Genomic DNA, 22,276 nt, shown 5'->3' on the forward strand with positions numbered 1-22,276 from the left:
GGGCCTCTTTTAGTGCTTTGAGAGCGAGCGAGCGAGAGAGAGCAATTCCCAACCAAGAGAGCCCAGGTAGGCTCTAGAGCTTGACGACGGACACCCTTTTTTTGCCCGGCTTTCTTTAGGGTGTGGACATTGTGTACTACCTCGTTCCATGCTTGTGGATGCACTCTTACTAATGGTCTCGAGAGAGATCTACCCACAATGCACTCTTCCTATTGGTCCCAAGAGACCTACCGAACATAATATGTTCATCATCAGGTGTCTTCATATGACCGACCATCTTAAGTGACTCCCCGAGAGAAGGGTGCCCTACCAAGATGAGGACACAAGGAAGATCAAAGGCCATAGCAAGAAGAGCAAGGCCAAACAAATCATGATAATGCATGGGGATAGCTAGAGGAGACCAAAACCAGATATTGAGAAAGGAGAGGCCTATGTAAATAAAGAGGAAGAATTAAGAAACAGAGAGAGAGAGAGAGAGAGAGAGAGAGAGAGAGAGAGAGAGTAAGTGAGAAGTAGAAGGAAACCCTAACCCTTCCATGGAAAAAAATGAAACCCTTTGCCTGCACTCAAATGAAAACCCTAATTTTGGGCAGGGTGGGAAAGGGATAGGGCAAATTAGCACTTCAATTCTATCATAGTATTGTAGAATTTCTATATGTTACAAGAATCATTGTGTGTGTGTGTGTGTGTGTGTGTGTGTCCTCTTCATGGATTATTACACAAAAGGTCTCTACAACAAGCCTGGCGATGGAGAATTGCTGGCTTGTGTAATGTCTTAACAAAAGAATCCATGGACTCAGGCCGTCTTTCTGGAGAAAGGGGGCCGCCTGATGAGTCCTTTATTGAAGCTATGGAATTATATCCATATGGCCTTCCCACCACAAAAATGGGGTTTTAGTGAAAATGGCAAATGTTTATCAGATTACATGAGCCTGAAGATGGAGAAAAATGAATAGATAGATAGATCTCTGTGTCTCTTCAAATCAGAGCCCAAGCTGTGATTTCATCTCCTCATAAGCCATGTAGGTGATGCTAGCAGCAGGAATAACTTTGAGGAGATTAGGGAAGAGACCTTTGTAGAAGGCAAGCAGGCCTTCCTCGTGGTAAGTCTGCCGGAAAACATCGATCATTCCTGTATATCGGTTCTGTGAATTCATCGGTTGGGCCTGCAACCTATATATAACAACATACCTAGGGTTAATCCAAGCACAGGCAGACAGACACCTATATACTCAGAAAAACAACAATTCCTTCTTCAATTTGTTTGTTCTTTTGTTTGCACTGGTGAACTGACCACCTTGCCTGGTTCTAACAAGCTGCAATGGGTAGACACATGTTGCTCCGAGCGCACCCGAGATCATCCCGCAGCACACTTGTATCAATGGCCCTGGCTCTGCAGAAATCCCAAGCCCAACCATCACATTAATCTTACTTAGCTTTTGTTTGGAACCCAGAAACCGGAAAAAAGAAAGAAAAAAGCTTCTCTTCGGGAGCGCATAATCAATCACAAAATGTCAGACCTAAAAGAGATCAGTTAGTGTCGGACCTAAAAGAGAGATCAGTTAGTGTGCAGTTAGTGTGCAGAACTCAGAAACCCCAAAAAATCTTCTCTTCGGGACTGCATAATCATCACACAAATGTCGGACCTAAAGGAGATCAGTTAGTGTGCATACACACAGAAAACATATATATTCATCTAGACCAGGCAGATATGGCTGTCATGATTCTATGAAAGCAAAGAACAGGCAACAGGAGATCAGTTAGTCACTGTGGTGCATACAACACAGAAAACATAATATATTCATCTAGACATGCAGATATATATGGCTGTCATGATTCTATGAAAGAAAAGAACAGGCAGCAGGAGATCAGTTAGTGTGCATACAACACAGAAAACATAATATATTCATCTAGACATGCAGGTATATATGGCTGTCATGATTCTATGAAAGAAAAGAACAGGCAACAGGAGATCAGTTAGTGTGCATACAACATAGAAAACATATATGTTCATCTAGACATGCAGATATGGCTGTCATGATTCTATGAAAGCAAAGAACAGGCAACAGGCAACAGGCTCCTCCCTACTTCTAAACGAACCAGAGATTTAAATACCATGATCTTCAGGAAGCCATTGGCGGGAGACATTCTTCAATGATTCATATGCTGCAAGGTCGATCCCAGCATAGGGGATCATGCCGATGAGCGATGGCAAGAGCCCTCGATAGAAGGCTCGAGGCCCTTCCTGCTGCCATATATCCTTGGATAGCTTGACTGCGCTGGGAGCTCTTCCATCGGCAGAGGTGAAGGTCTGCAGCCGTGTCTTGAGCAGATCCATGGGGTAGATTGCGGTCTGCGCGATGGCACCTGCGGTTCCACCTGCGAACAGGCGGCCCATACCACTGATGTCCTCCTTGCTGCCCAAGCCATCGACGCTGACGACCACATCCTTCATCATCTCGTAGGAGTAGAATTTGATGGCAGATTCAGGGGCGACTTTGATCACATTGATGCCATTTCCCCTGAAGAACCCCAGGAATCCGCCTTCCCTGTACATCTTGAGTACGCATGGGAGGATCCGAGCTCTTCCCCGCGGCTGCGGCGGCTGCACGGAGTGATGATGGTCTCTTTCGACCTGCAAGAGCACCTTCAGGCGATCCAAAGGTGCGGTCGCAGTGCGAGACAATGCTCCGGCGACCCCACCTGCTAGGAAGTACTTGGCCGCCTGTACATGCTGTTGTGGCGGCTGGGCTGCCCCAACGCCATTACCAGTCCCTTCCTCTGCGGCCTCCCCTGCATCCTGCGCCCCCATATCCGCCAAGCTAACCTTCTCCCAGTATTGGTATATGTTTGCGATCGTTGCCGCATGAGGATACAGAAGCAGGAAATCCCTCCACTCCCTGAAACTGATGATCCCATTGTTATCCTTATCGATGTGCTCCACAAATTGGTTCAGCTCCTTTGCATTCAGATGAATACCTGTTGCACCACACCCCAATGTTTGCACAGTGTTGAGATACACTCCGATTGTGATGAGAGAAAAGAAAGAAAAAATGCATCTTTTCATCAATGATGTGCATGAGTAGAAGAGAAATACAGAGGCCAAAGCTATAGCTGCAGGGGACTCATCCATGGTTATTGTAAACAAGGAAAGACAAGTGTGTGTGTGTTCGCATTCATTCATTCAAGGCTAACTAGCTATGGTGATGCCATCATCATTGCCCAGCAGCTTCTGATTTGGTGCAGTTTTTGGGCCATTGATTAATTTAACCCTAGAACCCTAGGAATCATCATCATCAATGATATAATAGGCTCTCTTGATCTAACTGGCCACTTCCTTTTCCACCAGAATCATAAGCCTTAATATCGATTTGTGATCCTCTTTGCAAAACTTATACCGAATTTGGAACTTTTAAGCACTTGATTATATTATATACTGCAATCGATATTTCAAGCATGATTCATACACCTAATTCTGTGTGAAGACAGAATACCTGAATTCTGCAATGCAACGCCCAGCTCCTCGGGTTTAATACAGCCATGGTGCTTCACATCGATATCTCGGAAGATCATATACAATTCCAGCTCCTTGCTATCCATATATCCACTGAACTCCTTGAAATCCACATGATCATCTCGGTTAGAATCGCAAACATCCAGTAGATCCTTAGCATACTTGTACTGTGTCGGAATATCAAGGGCATCGAAACCCTTCTCAATGTCCGAATGATCCAAGAAGCCTTTCCCAGAGATGTCAAAAAATTGGAAGAGGTTGTGGATGCGGCGATCTCTCTCCTCTAGGCTCTCATCGAGAGCCAACAGAACCTCTGAGAGGGTGATCGGGGTAGATCGAGGGATCGGATTGCAGTCTGACCCACGATTCTTCGATTTCGATGGCATTGTCATCGCGCTACTATGATTGGCGGCTGCTTCTATCTCAGCTAAAGAAACTCTCTGTCTCGCGCCATTGTTCCCCGAGGCTATTCCTGTCATTTTGATCTCACAGCAGCAAGAGGAACAGACCCCCCCTGAGGATTTGTTTTTCGTGGGATGTATATATATAATCGGGGTGGGGCACACCTCCTTTCTGCAATTGGATCACAGATATGCTGATTCGTATACTCTGTACACGAAATTAATTAGATGTAATAGCAGGCATCAGAATGAGAGAGGGAGATGGCATACATCCCACAGGTCAGGATGAGGGTTTTGGAAGCAGAGGTTGGGAGGAGCCATGGCGGAATGAAGGAATGGCTGGGAAACATGGAGCTCAACTGATGAGAAGGGAAATCAGAGTAAATGATGGAATGAAGGAAGTGTAAAAGGATGAATAGACGGAGAGGAGGAGGAGAGGTCTCTGATGCTTTTGCCCCCCTCTCCGTCCTTCCCCTGCTTGCTGTAATGCCTCGCTGGAAAAGGGAAGAAGAAGAAGAAGAAAAAGGGAAGAGGAGAACAGAACAGAACAGAACATAATACAGTCATGATTTGGAAGGAGGAAGGGAGGCAGGGGAGGTGTGGGCCATAGCCATGGAATGGATGGATGGTTCTCTGCTTTCACTATATCTATAGATCCTCTATACTTCACTCTTCTCTTCTGCTTTCACTATATGTATCTATGGATGGCATGGGGCATGGGGCATGGGGCATGGGGCATATGGCATGGGGCAGGGCACTAAATGGCCGGGTTCCCAATGGTGCTTGGCCGGCCGGCCAGGGCACGAACGAGAAACCATGGGATGGACGGACGTACAGACGGACACCCCCATGGCTTGGGAATGGCGAAGACTTTCGTCGCCTCTATTGTCTTCGGGACAAGATCAACTTCTTCTTCTTCTTTGATCCTTCTTGTTGAACAACTGCGCGTACAGTGTACACATTGTGGACAATAGATAAAAAATGTGGTCTGTCCATTGCTTTGTAGGTAATAGTCGACAACCACAAAACCGCGGCTTAACGGTTTAAATGGTTTGGTTTGGTTCAGGTTCAGGTTTTTTTAAATGTTTCAGTTCGGTTTTCAAGTTTCAATAGTTACAAACCGCGGTTTAAACGGTTTAATGGTTTTTTATGTTTTAAATTTAAAAACAATCTTTTCATTTTCAAGCTTTATTCTCACATTGTAGGAAAATCTTTAAAATTTTGAAAATTTAAAATAATGAAATATTTTTAATTTTAAAAATTAAAATTTGAATTTTGACGTAAGTTCAAAACGGAAACACGAAATCATGGTTTTAACGGTTTCGTGGTTCGTTTCAGGTTTCAAAAATTTTAAACGGTTCCGTTTTTACACTTCTCAAACCGAATCAAACCATTGCTATTTGTTATTTGTAGGAGTGTCTCAATTAATCACATTGACGCCCCATGTCTCGCTAACCTAAGGCATTTGATCAACAACAAAAAACGATGCTTCAATAAGTAAGATTCTTGAGAGAAAGCATCATCAATGATGTTCTCCTTCCATTTGTACATCAATTATTTCATATAGTAATAAAACCATGATCCTATCAATCCAATACAGCCACGATCCATTTTACCTTATTTCATTCCCTCGTGCTCATGCTCATCATTATATTTCATTGACCAAACAATGTATGCAAATATTTCTATCGCATGGATGACATTGAGAATGAAAGGTGAACCCAACCCACGATATCCATATTAAGGGAAAATTCATGTATCTAATACTGAAAATGTTGTGAATTACAATTCTCAAAAACATATCCAAGTCTTCGGCAATGCACATTCATACCAAAACTTTAATAATGGATAACAACACTTGGTATTTCAACCCTTATGCCATTAAACACATGACTTTTGATCGGTCAACCATAAGCAACTTTGAACCTCTTTGCAAAAGGTCAACCTTCAACAAATTCAAATTGTTGGCGGTACCATGTTGCATTAGTGCTATCTGCGTTCTTCGTGACGAAGAAAATGAGATGATGTGTATCTAGAGTTAGATAGATGGAGCCATGGCCCATGAGGGCCTCTAGCTCCCAAATGGTTGTTAAGAAGAAGAAACGAGCAAGAAGAGAAATTGAGAGTATGAATAAATTCGCCCCAAGGCCATTTTGAGCTGTGTAGATCCTTGCTCCCTTCAATCTAAATTCTTCCCCTAGATCTTTGAACGATGACATACCCTTGGTTGGCTTTATCCATCATTTTTTGTAATTAGATTGTGAAATGGTGAGGTTTAAATTGGACATCATAGAGAGCTTCCACTTCTATGGTGGCATCTACCAACATTCTTATTTATTTAAATGATTTAGCTTCCCTCATCTAAAACCACCTTTTTTTCTTTTGTTTTATCTTCCATTTAGCTCAACCCATTGCCATTGGGTCTTTTTCCATTGTTGATAAGACTTCAAGCATACATCTTCATCATCTTTCTTGTAGTCCTACATCCATGGGTGAATGTTTTATCAAAATTGCCATCAAATGGTGCATTTCATTAATTGTGCGTTAGCCACTAATTTGCTATATCAATACAATGGGATATTCAAACATGTAAATCGAATGCTAACATTAAATTGGAATGATTTTGTGATACTAGAACTTCCTTATGTATAGTACTTCCTAGTTTTGTACATGTTTGCCAATAGACTATGGGATGCTATAATAATATGATATTATTATTTGTGTGTACACAATGGGAACATGTTGGCTAAAGACTATGGGATGCTATAATAATATGATATTATTATTTGTGTGTACACAATGGGAACATGTTGGCTAAAGACTAGGATACTCATCAAGGTGGCCATGGGGTCAACCTCCCCAAGTGGTGTATGAAATCTTGTATGATTATAACACCACCCTCGACGATGATAACCTAGCCAATCCATGACGTAATATAACTTACTACATTCGATGTTGGAGTCCAAAACAAAGTCCATCCTCTTACTTTGGTTCATCAAACAAGCCAAACTAGTGTGAGGGAGTAACATTGGTAAAGATGAACATATTTATAGATCATTTAGATGTTTAATGCAATGTCATTTATTTAAGGAAATGTCAAGATTGGACCAAGATATTGATAGTCTAATTTGTTAGCACACGACATTGCAACAACCACAAACAACCCCTTACTTCAAAATGTAGGTGCCATTGGTGAGGAAGAGGCTATGAGTTGCAGCTAAGGATTGTGCTCCTTGGGTAGCAACGCAAAAATGGTAAGAATGCTTGACTTTGAATCTCTTGACTATGCTTGAATGGCTTCTAGACATTCGAGCATAGTCAATGCGTGGATGATAAAGCCCTCTCTATTCAGTGAACTCATTGATGTGATGCTTTCCTCGCTCTAGTGCCAAAAGAAAGTTGGTGTTAGAACATGCATGCGTTGTTCTAGCTAGCTAGCTGAGGTTGCTACATTGCTAAAAAGGCGAAAGGAGATTCCCCGAAGAAAATGTATTTCGGTTTGTAGCTTGGCTTGGGCGAGACCTTCAGGGTTCTCGTGGGGACCATCCCTGCCTGTTGCGTTGGGCCCCACGTACCGAGCCTCGTGATCTTTTTTTCGCTTCATTCCTAACTACCTCCTTGATGTTTCTCGAGCGAGCAAGGGAGCGAGGCAGGGTCTTCTTATCTAAAAAATCTATGGGTCATCATCAATCGAAAGGAAGGTGTGAAGGGGAAACGGAACAAATATCTAGCTCTAGAGCTAAGAAGAAGCTCACCATAGATATAGATATGTAATGAATGAATGAATGAATGAATGGAGGTGTTCTTCTTCCTATTTGTTTCTATTCTTCTGGCCATTCCATGATCATTCATCCATTCATTCCCATTGATAAGGCACCCATTTCCCAGACTTTCTCTGTGACTCGTCGATCCTAGCTATGGCGAGCCTCAGCTCTGTCTGCTCCTCCTCCTCCTCCTCCTCTTCTTCTTCTTCTGCTGCCATCGATTTCAGGGAAGCACTCCCTGCATTTCGTCCCATTTCTCGCCCGCTCCTTGGCTACCCATACAACCATCCCACTGTTTCCCTGGGCTTGCTGCAGCAGCAGAGTCGAGCCTCCTGCAAATATGCCGGTCGAAGCGGACCAAAGCAACAGAAGGCTTCTGCAGCCTTGAATGTAAGAGATAGAGAATCCGCATCATCCACTGCGTTGGAGGCACCGGATGCAGATTCTGCTGCTGCTTCTGGTGGAGAGCGGCAACAGGAAGTGCTGTCTGAGTCGGCATCATCGGCTTCATCGGCAGCTGCGGCAGATAGAGGATTAACAGATGTTGGCATTGAGAAGCTAGATGACACTGTTGTAAAACTAGGCCCACCCCAATCTATAGAAACCGAAGATGCTGCCATTACCCTCTTTCCTGACGGATTCCTGGATGATTTCTCTATTAAAAGCTTGGATTGGGTGAGCATCGTTCCCAACCACATGCTTCCCCCAGGAGACAGACTCATCTTTAACCACAGTGGAGAGGAGGTGATGCTCTGCTGGTTCCAAGGTAAGATCTATGCCCTCAGCAATACATCTCCTGCCGTGAGGAAACGCCTGTCGGATGCAGAGATTACCGAGGTATGTTTAGGGTTTAGGGTTTGTTTAGGGTTTAAGATATCGTTATAGATGTGTTGTTGAATTTCCATTCCAATGTCCATCCCCACTTGTACTGTACCTTGGATGCCTTCTCAATACCAAAAGGATCTCGACCATACCATACCCTACCCAGGGATGATCATTGGTATACAATATAATGTTTTGACAAATGTTGGCATGGCAGGAGGGTGTCATTGTATGCCCATACACACAAAGCCGATTTGACATTAGGACAGGTGCAATGCTGGATTGGCTTCCCAACGAGTCGCTACTGGTCAAGCTATGGACGCCGCCCATCAGTGATCTTACCGTGTATCCAGTCAAAGTTAGTCCACAACACATCTATATCGATACACAGCCGTCTATGGTCGGGGGCTATTTTGCACTCGCCGAATTTAGTGGTAACAGAATATCAACAGATCCAAATTACGAGGTAAATAAAACAATATGGATCTCGACATTTTCTGTAATGTGAGGAATGCCCTGCCTTAGGATGAATTTGACTGTTTTGGCCTTGTGTATCAAAATTGTGCAGAAATCCATCATCTGGGAATCACTTGAAGAGGACATGAGGTTCGGGTTCACACCAGATAACGAGATTGTGAATGGACGAGCAGCTATGCTTGGTTTCGTATCCTTGATACTTATGGAGATACATACTGGTGAAGGATTGCTGAAACTATCTGGTGCACTTGACTGGATATATCAAAATCTTCCTGTCAACTTCCCTCTCTTAAGATATTGACCCATCTCCCCTCCCCCAACCTCAATCCCATTGTTAATATAAAATGGGACTGGTCAATTTGTTCTGCCACATATTTATGTACCTTGTCTAACCATAAAATTATCAGGTTTCCCATGATTGTATCAAGTATCATTAGGTATTATTAAATTTAGTTCATGCAAAAGAAGATTCACCAAGATATCTTTGGGAACTATGGATAATTATAGCCAACTTCACTACACATCCTTGGAAGAAACATTTTGGAGCAACCTTGTTTCTCAATGCCTTTCCATACATGGGTCATATCATAAGATTGATCTCCATGTACAAATACCGTAATGTAATATAATCATGATATCTATCTCTAATTATGCAGAATTGTTGAGTAATAATCCCTTTTCTTCAAGGAGCTATGAAGATATGACCAAATAGAGTGTAGAAAAAGAGAAAAGGAGAGATGAATATGTGCATTAACATCTCTAAAGAAACAATATGACCTATAAGATCAAACATTAGACATTGTGTATCTTGTTTGACGAACAAAAATCAACAAAAATTAAAGCAAGAGAGTACACTATTTTTTTATCATCCGAGAGCGAGACAGAGATAGAGAGATGGTTGTAGTTCAATTGGTAAAATTGTTGAATGGGAACCAAAAGATCAGGCATTCAACCCTTACATTCCACAATGGCATCTAGTCGAATAATAAATAAAATGTGATTCAACAAATACACATGAAAGTAAAGTCTTGAACCCAAGGCCTTGTGTTGGTAGTTTAACCACTCACAACTAGCCTCTAGGGTCAGCCAATTGAGATAGAGATCTTACATTGGACTATATAGGTCCATATTGATATACCTAGAGATATCAGATGTATTGGGAACCCTCATTGATTTTGTTGTAAGTTGATAGGATTATTATATTACATCTATTGTAATCTATTATTTCATAGAAAAGGTAGCTTCATGTTGGCACAGTCATAGCTTCATATTATTAATCTCCTTGCAACCAATCTAGAGATCAATCACATGGCAACAATTGGAGGGTCGACAATATAATAATTATCCACCAATTATGGTATTGACATCCTCACAAATTCTACATTGGGATGTAAAAGAAACTCTTAAGTCTGAGATTAATAGTATAGGGCAAAGCTTGGACCATGCAAAATGTTATTTTGACATTAACACAATGTATATCATGGCCTAAGGGACAAGCTGGACCATCCTTTGAATATGATCATATTTGACAATTATTTTCTACATTGCCAATTCTTGTAGCCGCTATTCCAAAATTGGTGGTAGATAAACTATGAAAAGAATGGTTATTCAATAGCATAAAAATTGATAATTGTCGTGAACACAAATGACGTATATCATAAGTTGTTTGAAAATAGAGCTTGGTTCGTAGTGAAGGTTTTGCATACATGGCATATTATCTGATTTATACAATGGCAGTGTTGAGTTTTGGGCACTCAAGGCCACACTCAACTCCATTTGCATCCTTCGCCTTGTACATTTTATCATGACTATTGCTTGTTAATTGGCAAAATCCCAAACTTTTCTAATGCTATCCATCGTGTTGCACAGAAATCCCCTAGTTCTGATCTAGATATGTAACACCAATCTAGCATATCATATAGCTTCCTAGCACTTCATGTCGAGAATTTCCAAGTGTGCTGGTGTACATGAATTGTTCATATACCACAAACACACAATACATTGATAATACAAACAAATGTTAATGTCAATATTTTGGAAAGGTGTATGAGTGTGCAATGTTTGACCCAAGTGATCGTAGCTGCGAAAAGTGTTTCCTGAGAGCGTCCAATAAGGCTGTCTCTGCTTCATTCACTGTCCGCCCATACTCCGTCCTCCTTTCATTTTGCTCAGCTTGCATCTGTCGAGTTTTGACTCCCAGTTCAAAAGTTTAGCAATGTATGAAGATCAAGGGAAAGAATGGAAAAGGAGAAAGATGAGTTTGTGAGAGAAATCCACCTCCTTCACACGTTGCTCGGCAGTCTGCTTTGTATTCTGGACATCCTTTTCCATTATCCTTCTTTCCTCATCCAACTGCATCATAAAATACAAATATTAACTTGTTTTGTAAGCATATTTTCATTAACTTATCTTACCTAAACCTTCATGCAACAATTAGAACTCTTGTTTAAAGCTAATATAAAACTTGCAATCAAGAATATAGTGATGCCCATATCAAAAACGAAATAATTCAAACAAACATGAATGGTTTTTTCTTTTTAAGATGCTGCATTAACATTAAGAAATGCCTTGAGGCTGTACACGAAAATACGTACATATAGGGAAGTACCCTATTTTTTAAACCAAGGTCAAGCTCTAGCTATTGGCTTAAATAAATATTTAGGTGTAGAAACCACTCTCACTTATCAACAAACCACCAATATGGCATGAAACTTCAAACATTGTAATTTTGCCCGTTGGGTGTCACCTTTTATGTTATCCAAAGAACCTCTTACATTATGTACAATCTCCATCCAAATTCCTGTAATTGTCTGAGCAGGCCTTTCTGCATAATTTACTTCTTGCATCAAATGATTAATCCCTCACAACCCTTTATTTAACCATCTCTCCATATGCATGGTTGGCATGATTTCTTGGCTGTCCCATGCAACTACCAATACTTTTCAGTTCATCTAATCACCAAAACCAGCATGCTGATGATTATGACTAACCTTTGCTATTCACGACTCTTCACAATTGGGCTTTTCATTTGTTACTGCCTCCTTGGCCATGTTCATATTGTTGCTGTTAGCTACCTTTTCCTCTTCGTTATTAATATTTCCAAGCGTAGCCTGATGAGGCAGTCCTATAATATTGATCAATATCATATGTTTGCCGATGGCCACACTCTTCTCTTCACCATTGACATTCCCATGTGTAGCTTGATGACGTGATCCTACAATTTCTAGGCTGTTGATCAATATATATTTCAGCAGATACGGCAACATACCATTGTTCTAATGTCTAGTCATTACCTTACGGTTTACCACATACCCAAGCCCAATGTAGATGGAGACCACTGATGTCTATACAAATTCCATGGGCCGAGTCCAATTCACAAATAGGCAATACTAAAACACTATGACTATTCATTGTATTACAAAGAATACATCTGATTGGAATTTGATTTCTATACATATTCTATGATAATGATATAGCTGGACAAAAGTCCTTTCTGAAACAAAACATGGAACCACCACTTCAGTCAGTAGGTGAGACTTTGAGAACATGAGAGATACCGGTTAACTTTATATCAATAGAACACATAACAGCCGCCTGATCGTCGATCACTCAAAATGACATCACCAGAAAAATTTCCCCAGTAACAAAACCTCTTACATAGAATTTCGGAAGATCTGACTGTTAATCATTGTGAGTAAACCATAATAGATACTGAAAATACTCTTTCAAGTCTCTTGCCACAATGGAAAACCTGTTACATGGGATTCACAGGCTTGAGTAGTGTTGGTGTAGCCAGTATCACGACCATAACATTCATGCCAACTTTCTGGTCCAGTTTCTCTCTGGGATACAACATTCATGCTCAAGAGTAGTACTTAATGAGGTTTCAGCATTTTTAAACAAAGAAATGCCCAGTTTCCATTTCCGATGCAGATACAGATTCCAGGAATATGCAGAAGCAGCTACAGAATGTGAGGTAGGATGAGTGAGGCTCCAGGACTATGCATCATTTCTCAATGCCTTATTTGTATGTAACTATGATCATGGCTAGAGTTATACCTATGTGTTTGTAGACTAAAAGGATGGTTTCAAGTCCAACATGAGTGAAAGTACATCAGCAGGCTTCATGTGCTTTCACACTCTCTTTTTCAGTGATGTTTGACTCTTTAGACAAAGGATCTATGCAAGATTGTGCAAACAAACGACTGGTCACATTGTAAAACCATGAACTTCAATGATGTTATTCTGATCTCTAGATCAATGGGCTGTAGTAACACGTGGTAAGAGCGCTCCGATTGCTTTTATTATTAATATTCTACAATTATTGACAGTTCATTTAACAACAAAAGCTGATGCAATTCTAAACCATGTAAATATTTTTGAATAGCCAAAAGATAGAGCCATGCTTTTCACATACAAACATGTCATAATCTGTAAACCGCTGTATGTATATAATGCCAACCAAATTGGTCCTTTACCTTTATTAACTCCTTTTGTAAAGCTTCTGAATGCTGGATTCTCTCTAGCTCAAGTTTTTTCTCTAAAAGTTTCTCTTTGTCCTCTAGAAACCCAATAGTCTCTAGTAAATGTGCCTGTCCCATTAGAATTTCCAGAACATATGTAAAACAAATCTGAGGCATTTCGCTAAGTGATCTATAATTTGTAGAGTTCCACATGAAAAAAGTCATACCCTTTCTGCCATGATCTCAGCATTTTTCTGCTCAGCATTCGCCAAAACTTGCTTCAGAGAAATTACATTTCTCTGAACTTCTTCTACTTTAGTGGCATGTAACTGCATACAGGTAAATCTTTAATATACAAGAATGGATAGTAATTTGTCCATCTTTCTAGAAAGAAAGAAAGATATATCAACTTTATTTAAGGGGCCGAAATGGCATATTAAACTGAACAAGAGATACACCTTAAAATAAATTTAACCAAACACGAGACACATTCTAAAAACCCAAAATAAATTTAACTGAAGTAGTAAAACAACGTAAGTTTCCATATGATCTCATTAACTAAGCACTTAACACTCTGAGTTCAGATTGACTGAAATTTCTTCATTTAAAAGAGCTCCAGCATGATAATGGTAGATGACGGAACTATTCCAACAAACCCACCCATAGAAAAATTTAAAATACAGGAAAACGTACAAAACCCAAAAAGTAAAAGGTAAAGCCTAGCACTACCGCACAAATGTTAATTACAAAATACACTTGCAAAAAATAAATAAGAAATTCAACTAATGAGAATGGAGAGTTCATGGTGGTAACTCAGGGAACAACCAGTATCAGAGAACCAAAAACATCTAGAACTCCATGTGAAAACTCGAATGATGAGATGCAATTTGGGTAGACAAAGCAGGTAGCAGTGAAGAATATTTGTGGACAGAGGCTATCAGGTCAATGTGAAAACACAAACGATGATGACATGCAGTTTGGGTAGACAAATCAGGCAGCAGTGAAGAATATTTGTGTAAAGAGGCTATTAATCAAAATCCTTCTACTTAACAGAACTCATATGTATTCTATGCCTATAGAGAGGTTTGATACCATGATATGTTCTCAACAAAGCTCATATGGACAACATTTGTACCTTTGGAACTAGACGTTTTGATAGTATTCTGCTTCTAGACGAGACATTTTTATTTTGTTGTAGAATGAGGGAATGATGATAATATTATGAACTTAAAGAAGAGCATCCCATAAATCCAATACACTGAATTTCAATGGGATAATCATCAGAGTCAGCTAGTTACATTGGGGTATAAATCTCGTGAATGTAAAGAGTAAAGTTTACCTTCTTCATCTTTGAAATTTGTTTCATCAATTTCTCTCGCTCCCTCTGTAGCCAAAATAAAAATCAATAATCACATGCATGATATCAATATAGTATTAAAATCGTAATGCATCAACTCATAACAACTCAACTCAGAATTTAATTTTAGCCAAAACAAGAATGCATAATCATATACATGATAACAACATAGCTCTAAACATCATCCAATGAGAAATAATACAACAACCTGTAACGACTTCAAATCAGAATTTAATGCTGTCAAATGTTGTAGTGCTTGTTCATGTGAACCCTACAACAGCAACAATTGTCCAACCATACTTAAGTTAGAGTATAGAATTATTGTTGTGCATCCCAAGGCCCATAAACTATTGAATAGAATTTAGAATCAAAATAAATGGCATAGCTCATCTTTTGTGAGAACATGCCTCAGATGAGGGAACCACTCACAGAACAAGCTAAGAATGAATTAATCATTAATCCAATCACATTTATAGCACTTCTAAATTGATTCACTCAGTGTGAAGTGAATACAAAAACAAACGACATTTGGGACTGCTCTTACTAGAAATTAAGAGATAGGTCGGACTCACATCAAACTCCTGTTTTTTCAAGTTTCCGGGCAAAATCAATGCATGGCATTATGGCTTTCCAAACTGGTTATTTACACGCTCTAATAATTTCCTTTTTAAAATAGGCAAGCCATGGTACTCCAAATGATCATCATGCAATTCATAATGCTCTCACAAGAAAATATGAAACCCTTCAAATCCATTGCAAGAGCTTTGTCAAGATGATGACATTTCTAGGTTTGAAGCTTGGAAAAGCCAAGCAATAAGAGTGTAAAACTTGAAATCCTTCTTTCAATCAACTAGGTTATCACTCACCAAAAAACAACAAAACATGCAGTCAAGAAATATTAGAAATATTTAATCTTTGATTCTTTCTGCAATGTATCATAGTTCAAATATACACACAAAGAAATAACCAGATTCTATCAGCTCCCAAGCAACACAGAAACGATATGAAGATAAAATATGCCCCACAAGCTAGTTCACTGATATGCAAATATGCATTGTGATATCGCTCTCCATGTTTACCTTTTCTTCCAACCACTTCTTCTCAGTGGTCATTGTCAATGATCTATGTTTCTCCAATTCCTGCAGCTCTGAAATGCAGACAGTCAGAACGCAATAAATTTTGCAATCTACAGCATGGCTAGAATAACTCATCGTAAATCAACTGTACGTTTACCTTCAGTACATCCTCTCTTCCCTGACTTTCCTCACAGAGTCTCAAACGCAATTTCTTAATCTACAATGGAAAATAAAGCCAGCTCAATGTAAAACATTTTAGAATATCATTACACAAAGAAACTATATGTGCTTACCTCATCCATATACAGTTGGTCATTCTCATTAAGTGTGCTGTCCATCTTATTCATTAGACTAAGATTATAATCTGCCTCCTTTCTTGCTCTATCTGTTCGACACAAGTTGTCAATTGGACTTTCGTAAATGTATTGTATTACATTTTATAGATGCAAAATCTCATGACCACTGCCAAAATCAAACACGAAAGACATTGCATGTGTGCATTGAGAGGTCCAAGATGGCATGGTAAGCGTAAAGAACTGTTTCAAGAAATTTTAGAAAGATTTTGAAACTTCATCTTTTATTGATGACCAATAACGATTGCCATTAATGTGATTATTTAACACCACTCCAGCATGGGTAACAAGACCAGCATTGGAATTCTTACAAGGAGAGATTTTAAAGAGGTATTTGGTTTCAATGGAGTAACCCGTATAAACCTCATGACAGCATCCCCATTAGTTAAAGAAGCGCTATTTTGAGATGTAATGTAGCCAACGGATATGGGAACTACCAAGTCAACAATATACAAGATTGGAATTCATGACAGCAAAAGATCCAGCTGAGAAAAGAAACACTTAATGCCGTATGCTCAAATGGAAGAATGGTTAAAGTCACATAGGATGAGCATAGATGCATTAACACCATTTAATATACTTAATTATCCATATCTTGATGTAATTAGAAAAGAGAAGAATAAAGTGATCCAGAACAGACACAAGGATATAGGAGAGATTGCACAAGGATTGCACAAGGAGAGTCTCGACCACAACATACTAAAGGGGTTTCAATAGATAGAGATATAGCAATTTATTGTGCATGTAGGTCATGGAACCACGTTCTCATCAACCTTGTCATCAAGAAATCAAGCGCCTTAACCAGTACCATAGGTTCTTTCCTCACTTCAGGGCCCTCTCCATCTTTAACCAGACAATGTTGGAGATCTTTCAAAAGCAGAAGTTTGAGGTCATCAAAGTTCACAACTACACTTTAATAAGCGAACATCTACATTTTTCTTTACAACATGGAATGTGTATGTGTATATCCCTTGTCAAACCTTGAGCAGAGATCTCAGGCAGTCTTACTAATGTATTCATATTTACATTTATCATGCTTTGTTGTTTCCCAAGATGAGAGAATACTTTCAGATGTAATATTTTGTTCCGTCTCATAGGCTATTTTGGCCTCTTATGTGATGCTAAGATACCCTTTCTTTCTTTCTTTTGAAGGAATTTAAAACATTCAAAGAGAACAAAAATGTTACGATCTTTCAAATAGATTCCATATGTATTAAGAAAGGATGTCAAACTGAAGACAAGCCACCTGCTATATTATTTAGCTCTGATGAATGATCCTCTTTCAATCTTAAAATCTGCAAGACGCAAGAATCATAATTCCAATGTCACGACTCCACTATCAGAACTCTAAAAACTGTTTATGAATATACCTGCAAGGGTAATAATAATTCTTGAACTTACCTCATCTTGGAGTGCTTTACATTGAGACATGGCAACTGCATTAATTTCTCTGGCCTCAATTAGAATATTCTGTCATTTAATGAAGATAAACAATTTCCATTAGAATATTCATTATTTGAATAAGGAATAATTCCAACCATCAAACATAAAAGCAATGGTTTGCCTTCCAAAATAAAGAGATCCTCACGTTCTGTACATGGCTTTCATTATAAAGTTTCTCCTCAAGGGCAACAATATCCTGCAAGTATTGATATGATGTTCAATTGTTTGAGCTAGTAACTTCATGAGCAGATGCTGAAAGTCCAAACCCAATAGGGAAAGGAAGGAAATTGCACTCCCGAAGAAAAAGAATTTTAATCTACTCATAATGAAATAAACAGATACAAAAGGCCTACTTGTACACACTCCAACCTTATATACCTCAATTAGACTACAAAATGTTAAGCCTATTCATTCTGTGTGTATGCAAGGAGTGAGCAAATGGATATGAGTGCTGGAGGTTATACACGTAGAAATTGCATGTGTACTTAAAGATACCACAGAACATTTAAGACCATCTTAAATATTTGCTTAACGCTGCTATATCGCAATCTGACCAACCAAACTGCATTCACTATACTATTTTGCATTAATCAAAATGGATGTGACTTTTAAATGGTTATAATCCATATTTCCATAATCCTAGTTCACTTCGTTTTGTTGAGAATAATGTATAGACTTTTTTTTTATCTATGTGTGTATGCATTATGCATAGACAGTTATAGCTAGCAAGAACCTTAGAGATACAGCAGGCCATTATATGTTGGTTCCATAGAAAAAGAAACTGACCAAGTATAACATGGAATCCTTGCATATACTTGCAGGTGAAGTTTTAAGTTTCCGAGTCAATTTACACACAAAGATCTGTATTTTTCAGGTTTTACTGATTTTTGGTTTCCTTGCCTATTTTGAAAATAGTGGAAATACTTTGGCATGAGACTTTAATAGTTCTAACCTTCTAAAACACATCTTCTTAACTTGCTATTAAAAATAGGAATTAGAACAGCAAATACACTTGCAAAAGTGTCCACCCCAGATGACCTAAGACTCACATCGCGAACCCGCATTGGACACAAAAACATTGAACTCCATGAAATTCATAATGAATGGAGTATTCTTTGTGTAGAATTTCATTTCAAGATATATGCTTAACACATAGCTAACAGGCCTTGTAGATCCATTAGATGCTACATTAGCTTTTGGCATTCGGACATAGATTCATCAAATGTAAGGGCTAGCATTTCATACTGATCCATTGGATGCTACTTGTTAACTCTAAACTTGGGTCTATTGGATGCGTCAAATGTACTGAAGTACTTATATTATTTAAGCATAATAATTTCATATGGCAGAAGTAGCATAGAACGTTCCACTCAAGAATATCAAAGACTAACCAAGATCTAAATATCCTTAGAATGTTGCCAAAATGCTAAAATAATTCCTGAACTGTATTGGATGAAATATTCATGCATTCATCATATTATTTCACATTTAGAAATCTATGCATTAAAACATGCATACATACCTCCCTTGCTTTTGTTGCTTGCTCTTTGAACTCTTGATTCTCTTGCTGTACGTACATTCTCAGACGGCTTTCTTCCTTTAGCTCATGTTTTACTGCCTTTTTTCCAAACAAAAGGGTCAAAACATAAGCTGAAGTCCAGCTTTTCAAAAATGCTACATAAATTTATAATTCCACATAAATTTCTCCATTGTTAATGGCTAATGATAATGTTTACATTTCATAACATAAAGGTTGTGCGTTCACGCCCCAATGTGCCTATATCATGGGAAGAAATACTGAGGTTGACACTCCATTACATGCATCATAGGTTGAGACACTGACATTCACATCATGTGTTCATGTAGTGAAGGCCTTGGGCCACATAAACACCAAGGAAGCCCGGGGTTAGTGAGAGTAAGAGTGAACTTTCTATCAAGGTCCATAATACTTGGCACCTATCATCAATGCAGCCCCAACTCTTTCTCTGCTACCATGAAAAATGTTTTACCTGTTCAAGGTGATCAAGCAGATGAGTTATATTAAAACAGAAGAAAGAAATTTATTACCTCTAAATGGGAATTGGTTGACTCCTGTTGTAGCTGAAGACTTTTGCATTCTTCTTTTAGTGACTCCTGTACTAATATAAGTTTTTCTCAGTCACCATCAATTTTCAAATATTTTAAAGAAGAAAGGGCTTGTTCAAGATTATGCAAGCTCATGATTAATCTGCAAAATTGAATTCATTTGACACCAGCTAGCCCTCACATGCAAGATAGAACAAAGGGAAATACCAGATTATTTCTGAGTTTGGATAGATCATCTTGCACGTGTGCACGGTGTCCGCCTTGATATTTATCATCCCCTGGCATGCTGCTGCTACAGGCATCAGATAGCTGCATCATACAATGGCAGTAAAATCACATAAAGCTGAGTTCTTTATAACATTCTAAATCAAATTGAAAAGTGGACATGTTAGGTTTACTCACTCTACAATTTAAGAATGCACCTGAAAAGCCTTTATCCACCATTGCTTCAACCCTATTTCTTTCTAACAGTCTATCTGTTTGCGAAATGCTCCAAATAAAAAAACGACTTTCAATATCACTATAATTAATTATCCCTTGAGACGACTATTTCTTCACACATACTTTAAAAAGGATGAAGAAATCCAGAAAACCAACCAATTTCTGACTGCAAACTTGATGGAATGTTATTTCCAGACAGTTGAAGATCTTTAAGTATTTTGTTCTTCTTAAGCATGCCAATCAATGCAGTAGCCCCAGAAGGTCCAATTTCATTCCACCTGAGATCTGCAATGAAACCAAGCATCGGGAAAAACTGAAATGAATGCTCTATGTAAGAGTTGTGGTACATTGTTCTTACTACTCATTTGTGAAAAACTAAGATGATTGAAATCTTAGGGATAATTGAGTGGTAACATCCCAGCAAAAAGCTCAAAAGGGGAAAACTCTGGAACCTTAAGTACCGAGGGATGTCAAAGAGCAGCTATTTCGAAGAGCATGTGCCAGTGCTGCAGCTGTTGGTGGGCCAATCCTATTGCTTCGGAGGTCCACCTTATCAAATCCAAAAACAAAGTTTTTTATCACTCTGTTCAAGATGTAGTACTCTTACAGATCATCATCACAACTACAGGCAATCGATGTCCATATATTGAGAGAGAGAGAGAGAGAGAGAGAAACCTCTTTAAGTGTCCTGCAGGATCCAATTGCAGAACAAAGCGCTGCAATGCCAGTTTTTGCCAGACCTAAATTATTCCATTCTAATATTAACCTGAGCAGATGTAGATAGTTAGAAAGCCACTATACAGTATTTATGCAAACGAAAGTAAGGGCATGGGTTACTACCTCCGCAATTTTGGAGCACACAGGATCACCTCTGCGAGCTCATCCCCCTTGCTAATGCTGCAGCCTACAAGTTACTGACACTGTGATGAGCACAAAAAACAATTTACGTTTATAACAACGTGATCCTTATGAGTAAGTTTATACCTGTTAAATCAAGCTCCGCAAATTGTGTATTTTCTCTAGCTAACTGCAATAGGGATGAAGTTCCTGTTCCACAGCAAATGAAAGGGGAGTTAGCTTTGTGCAACTTATCAATGTATATGTATCTACCACACTTGGTGATGTGAACCATGCTTCTTACACAGAAATACATTGAGCATCTGAAGACCCAAATTTGCAATGGTTTGGTTACCTGCTACACTGCCACTGGAGAGATCGGAAATTCTGAGGACCCCATTTATGATTGATGTCGTTGGTCTGTGGGGAGAGTTGGAGCCTAATTCAGTGTCTGATTGAAAGCGGGGTGATGGATTCATGGGCTCCATAAGCCTAGTAGTATTCACAGGCGTAGAAATCGGCTCTTCTACCACATCCATCATTACAAAGTCCTCAAGGAAATTGTTGGTTGCATCTCATGCAGAAAGTCTCTCATCTCAAATGCCTCCATACAAACAAACACACGCGCACACCATATATGTATGTATATGTCTGTGTCCATGCGCGCGCAGAGATTATGGGGCAGAGATTCTCCCCATCATCACCATGATCAAAATGCATGCATATATAATTATGTGTGTATATGATCACTCCCAGCCCTGCTCTCAACGGTTTAAACTGTCTGGCCTGTGTCTGCGTGTCTCTCATTTGGGGGGGGGGTTTGCGGGATTCGAACCCGAGACGTTAGAATGAAACGTCTTAGCTTTTTTAAAGCAATTAGTTGGCTTAACTGCATAATGAACTGTACATACATAAGAAAGAGCAGCATCCTCCCCTTCATCTGTCGCAATGGGAGGCAAACAAACATGCGAGTGAGTGTTCTATCCATCGCTTTTAGCTTCTTTACAAGCAAAACCCACCTTTTTCACTACCATATGTGTATAAATTACCAACTCAGATCTATGGCTGGCCAAATTAATAAAAAAAGTGGACGAGACGGTCAAGATAACTAATAATAACGATCAGAACCCTAAGAGCAAATGAAGATTCATAAAATAAATGTGTCTCTAACTTTCATAACAACAATTATATACTTCGTTAACAATTCTGTAATTTACGATAATTATCATTTGTGACTACATGT

At 39.2% G+C, this 22,276-nt stretch overlaps 3 protein-coding genes across 7 annotated transcripts; 1 reads left to right on the forward strand and 2 right to left on the reverse strand.

The window, feature by feature from the left end:
• Positions 1-606: 606 nt before the first annotated feature.
• Positions 607-4,014, reverse strand: LOC147856528 (calcium-dependent mitochondrial ATP-magnesium/phosphate carrier protein 3-like). 2 transcript variants are annotated; one of them, XM_087329413.1, is made up of 4 exons: positions 3,495-4,014; positions 2,116-2,979; positions 1,303-1,393; positions 607-1,173 (listed from the first exon to the last, which is right to left on the reverse strand). In XM_087329413.1, exons 1-4 carry the CDS (start codon positions 3,991-3,993, stop codon positions 984-986), a joined length of 1,644 nt encoding a protein of 547 aa, XP_087185539.1. In that variant the 5' UTR covers positions 3,994-4,014; the 3' UTR covers positions 607-983. The 2 variants fall into 2 exon arrangements, with proteins under 2 accessions (XP_087185539.1, XP_087185540.1); XM_087329414.1 differs by having other exon boundaries at positions 1,019-1,173; positions 1,298-1,393; positions 3,495-4,010.
• A 3,737-nt stretch (positions 4,015-7,751) lies between these two features.
• On the forward strand, positions 7,752-9,664 carry LOC147856529 (uncharacterized). Its single transcript, XM_087329840.1, has 3 exons — positions 7,752-8,516; positions 8,719-8,967; positions 9,070-9,664. The coding sequence occupies exons 1-3, from the start codon at positions 7,833-7,835 to the stop codon at positions 9,277-9,279; spliced, it is 1,143 nt and encodes a 380-aa protein (XP_087185966.1). The 5' UTR covers positions 7,752-7,832; the 3' UTR covers positions 9,280-9,664.
• A 952-nt stretch (positions 9,665-10,616) lies between these two features.
• On the reverse strand, positions 10,617-21,645 carry LOC147856530 (uncharacterized). Of its 4 annotated transcripts, XM_087329878.1 has the most exons (22): positions 21,389-21,643; positions 21,181-21,243; positions 21,037-21,100; positions 20,872-20,962; positions 20,658-20,745; positions 20,353-20,481; positions 20,158-20,231; positions 19,963-20,064; positions 19,738-19,803; positions 19,193-19,288; positions 17,816-17,866; positions 17,629-17,697; positions 17,474-17,522; positions 16,168-16,259; positions 16,032-16,091; positions 15,878-15,937; positions 15,007-15,069; positions 14,781-14,825; positions 13,669-13,770; positions 13,457-13,570; positions 11,256-11,330; positions 10,617-11,157 (listed from the first exon to the last, which is right to left on the reverse strand). In XM_087329878.1, the coding sequence occupies exons 1-22, from the start codon at positions 21,573-21,575 to the stop codon at positions 11,005-11,007; spliced, it is 1,893 nt and encodes a 630-aa protein (XP_087186004.1). In that variant the 5' UTR covers positions 21,576-21,643; the 3' UTR covers positions 10,617-11,004. The 4 variants fall into 4 exon arrangements, with proteins under 4 accessions (XP_087186004.1, XP_087186005.1, XP_087186007.1 ...); XM_087329879.1 differs by lacking the exons at positions 13,457-13,570; positions 13,669-13,770 and having other exon boundaries at positions 21,389-21,644; XM_087329880.1 differs by lacking the exons at positions 10,617-11,157; positions 11,256-11,330; positions 13,457-13,570; positions 13,669-13,770 and adding an exon at positions 14,519-14,699 and having other exon boundaries at positions 21,389-21,645.
• Positions 21,646-22,276: the final 631 nt, after the last annotated feature.

The sequence above is a fragment of the Azolla caroliniana genome, unplaced genomic scaffold (assembly GCF_043228905.1).
Source record: "Azolla caroliniana isolate FFs.n. ecotype wild unplaced genomic scaffold, voAzoCaro1.0.p SCAF_13, whole genome shotgun sequence".
NCBI lineage: Eukaryota > Viridiplantae > Streptophyta > Polypodiopsida > Salviniales > Salviniaceae > Azolla > Azolla caroliniana.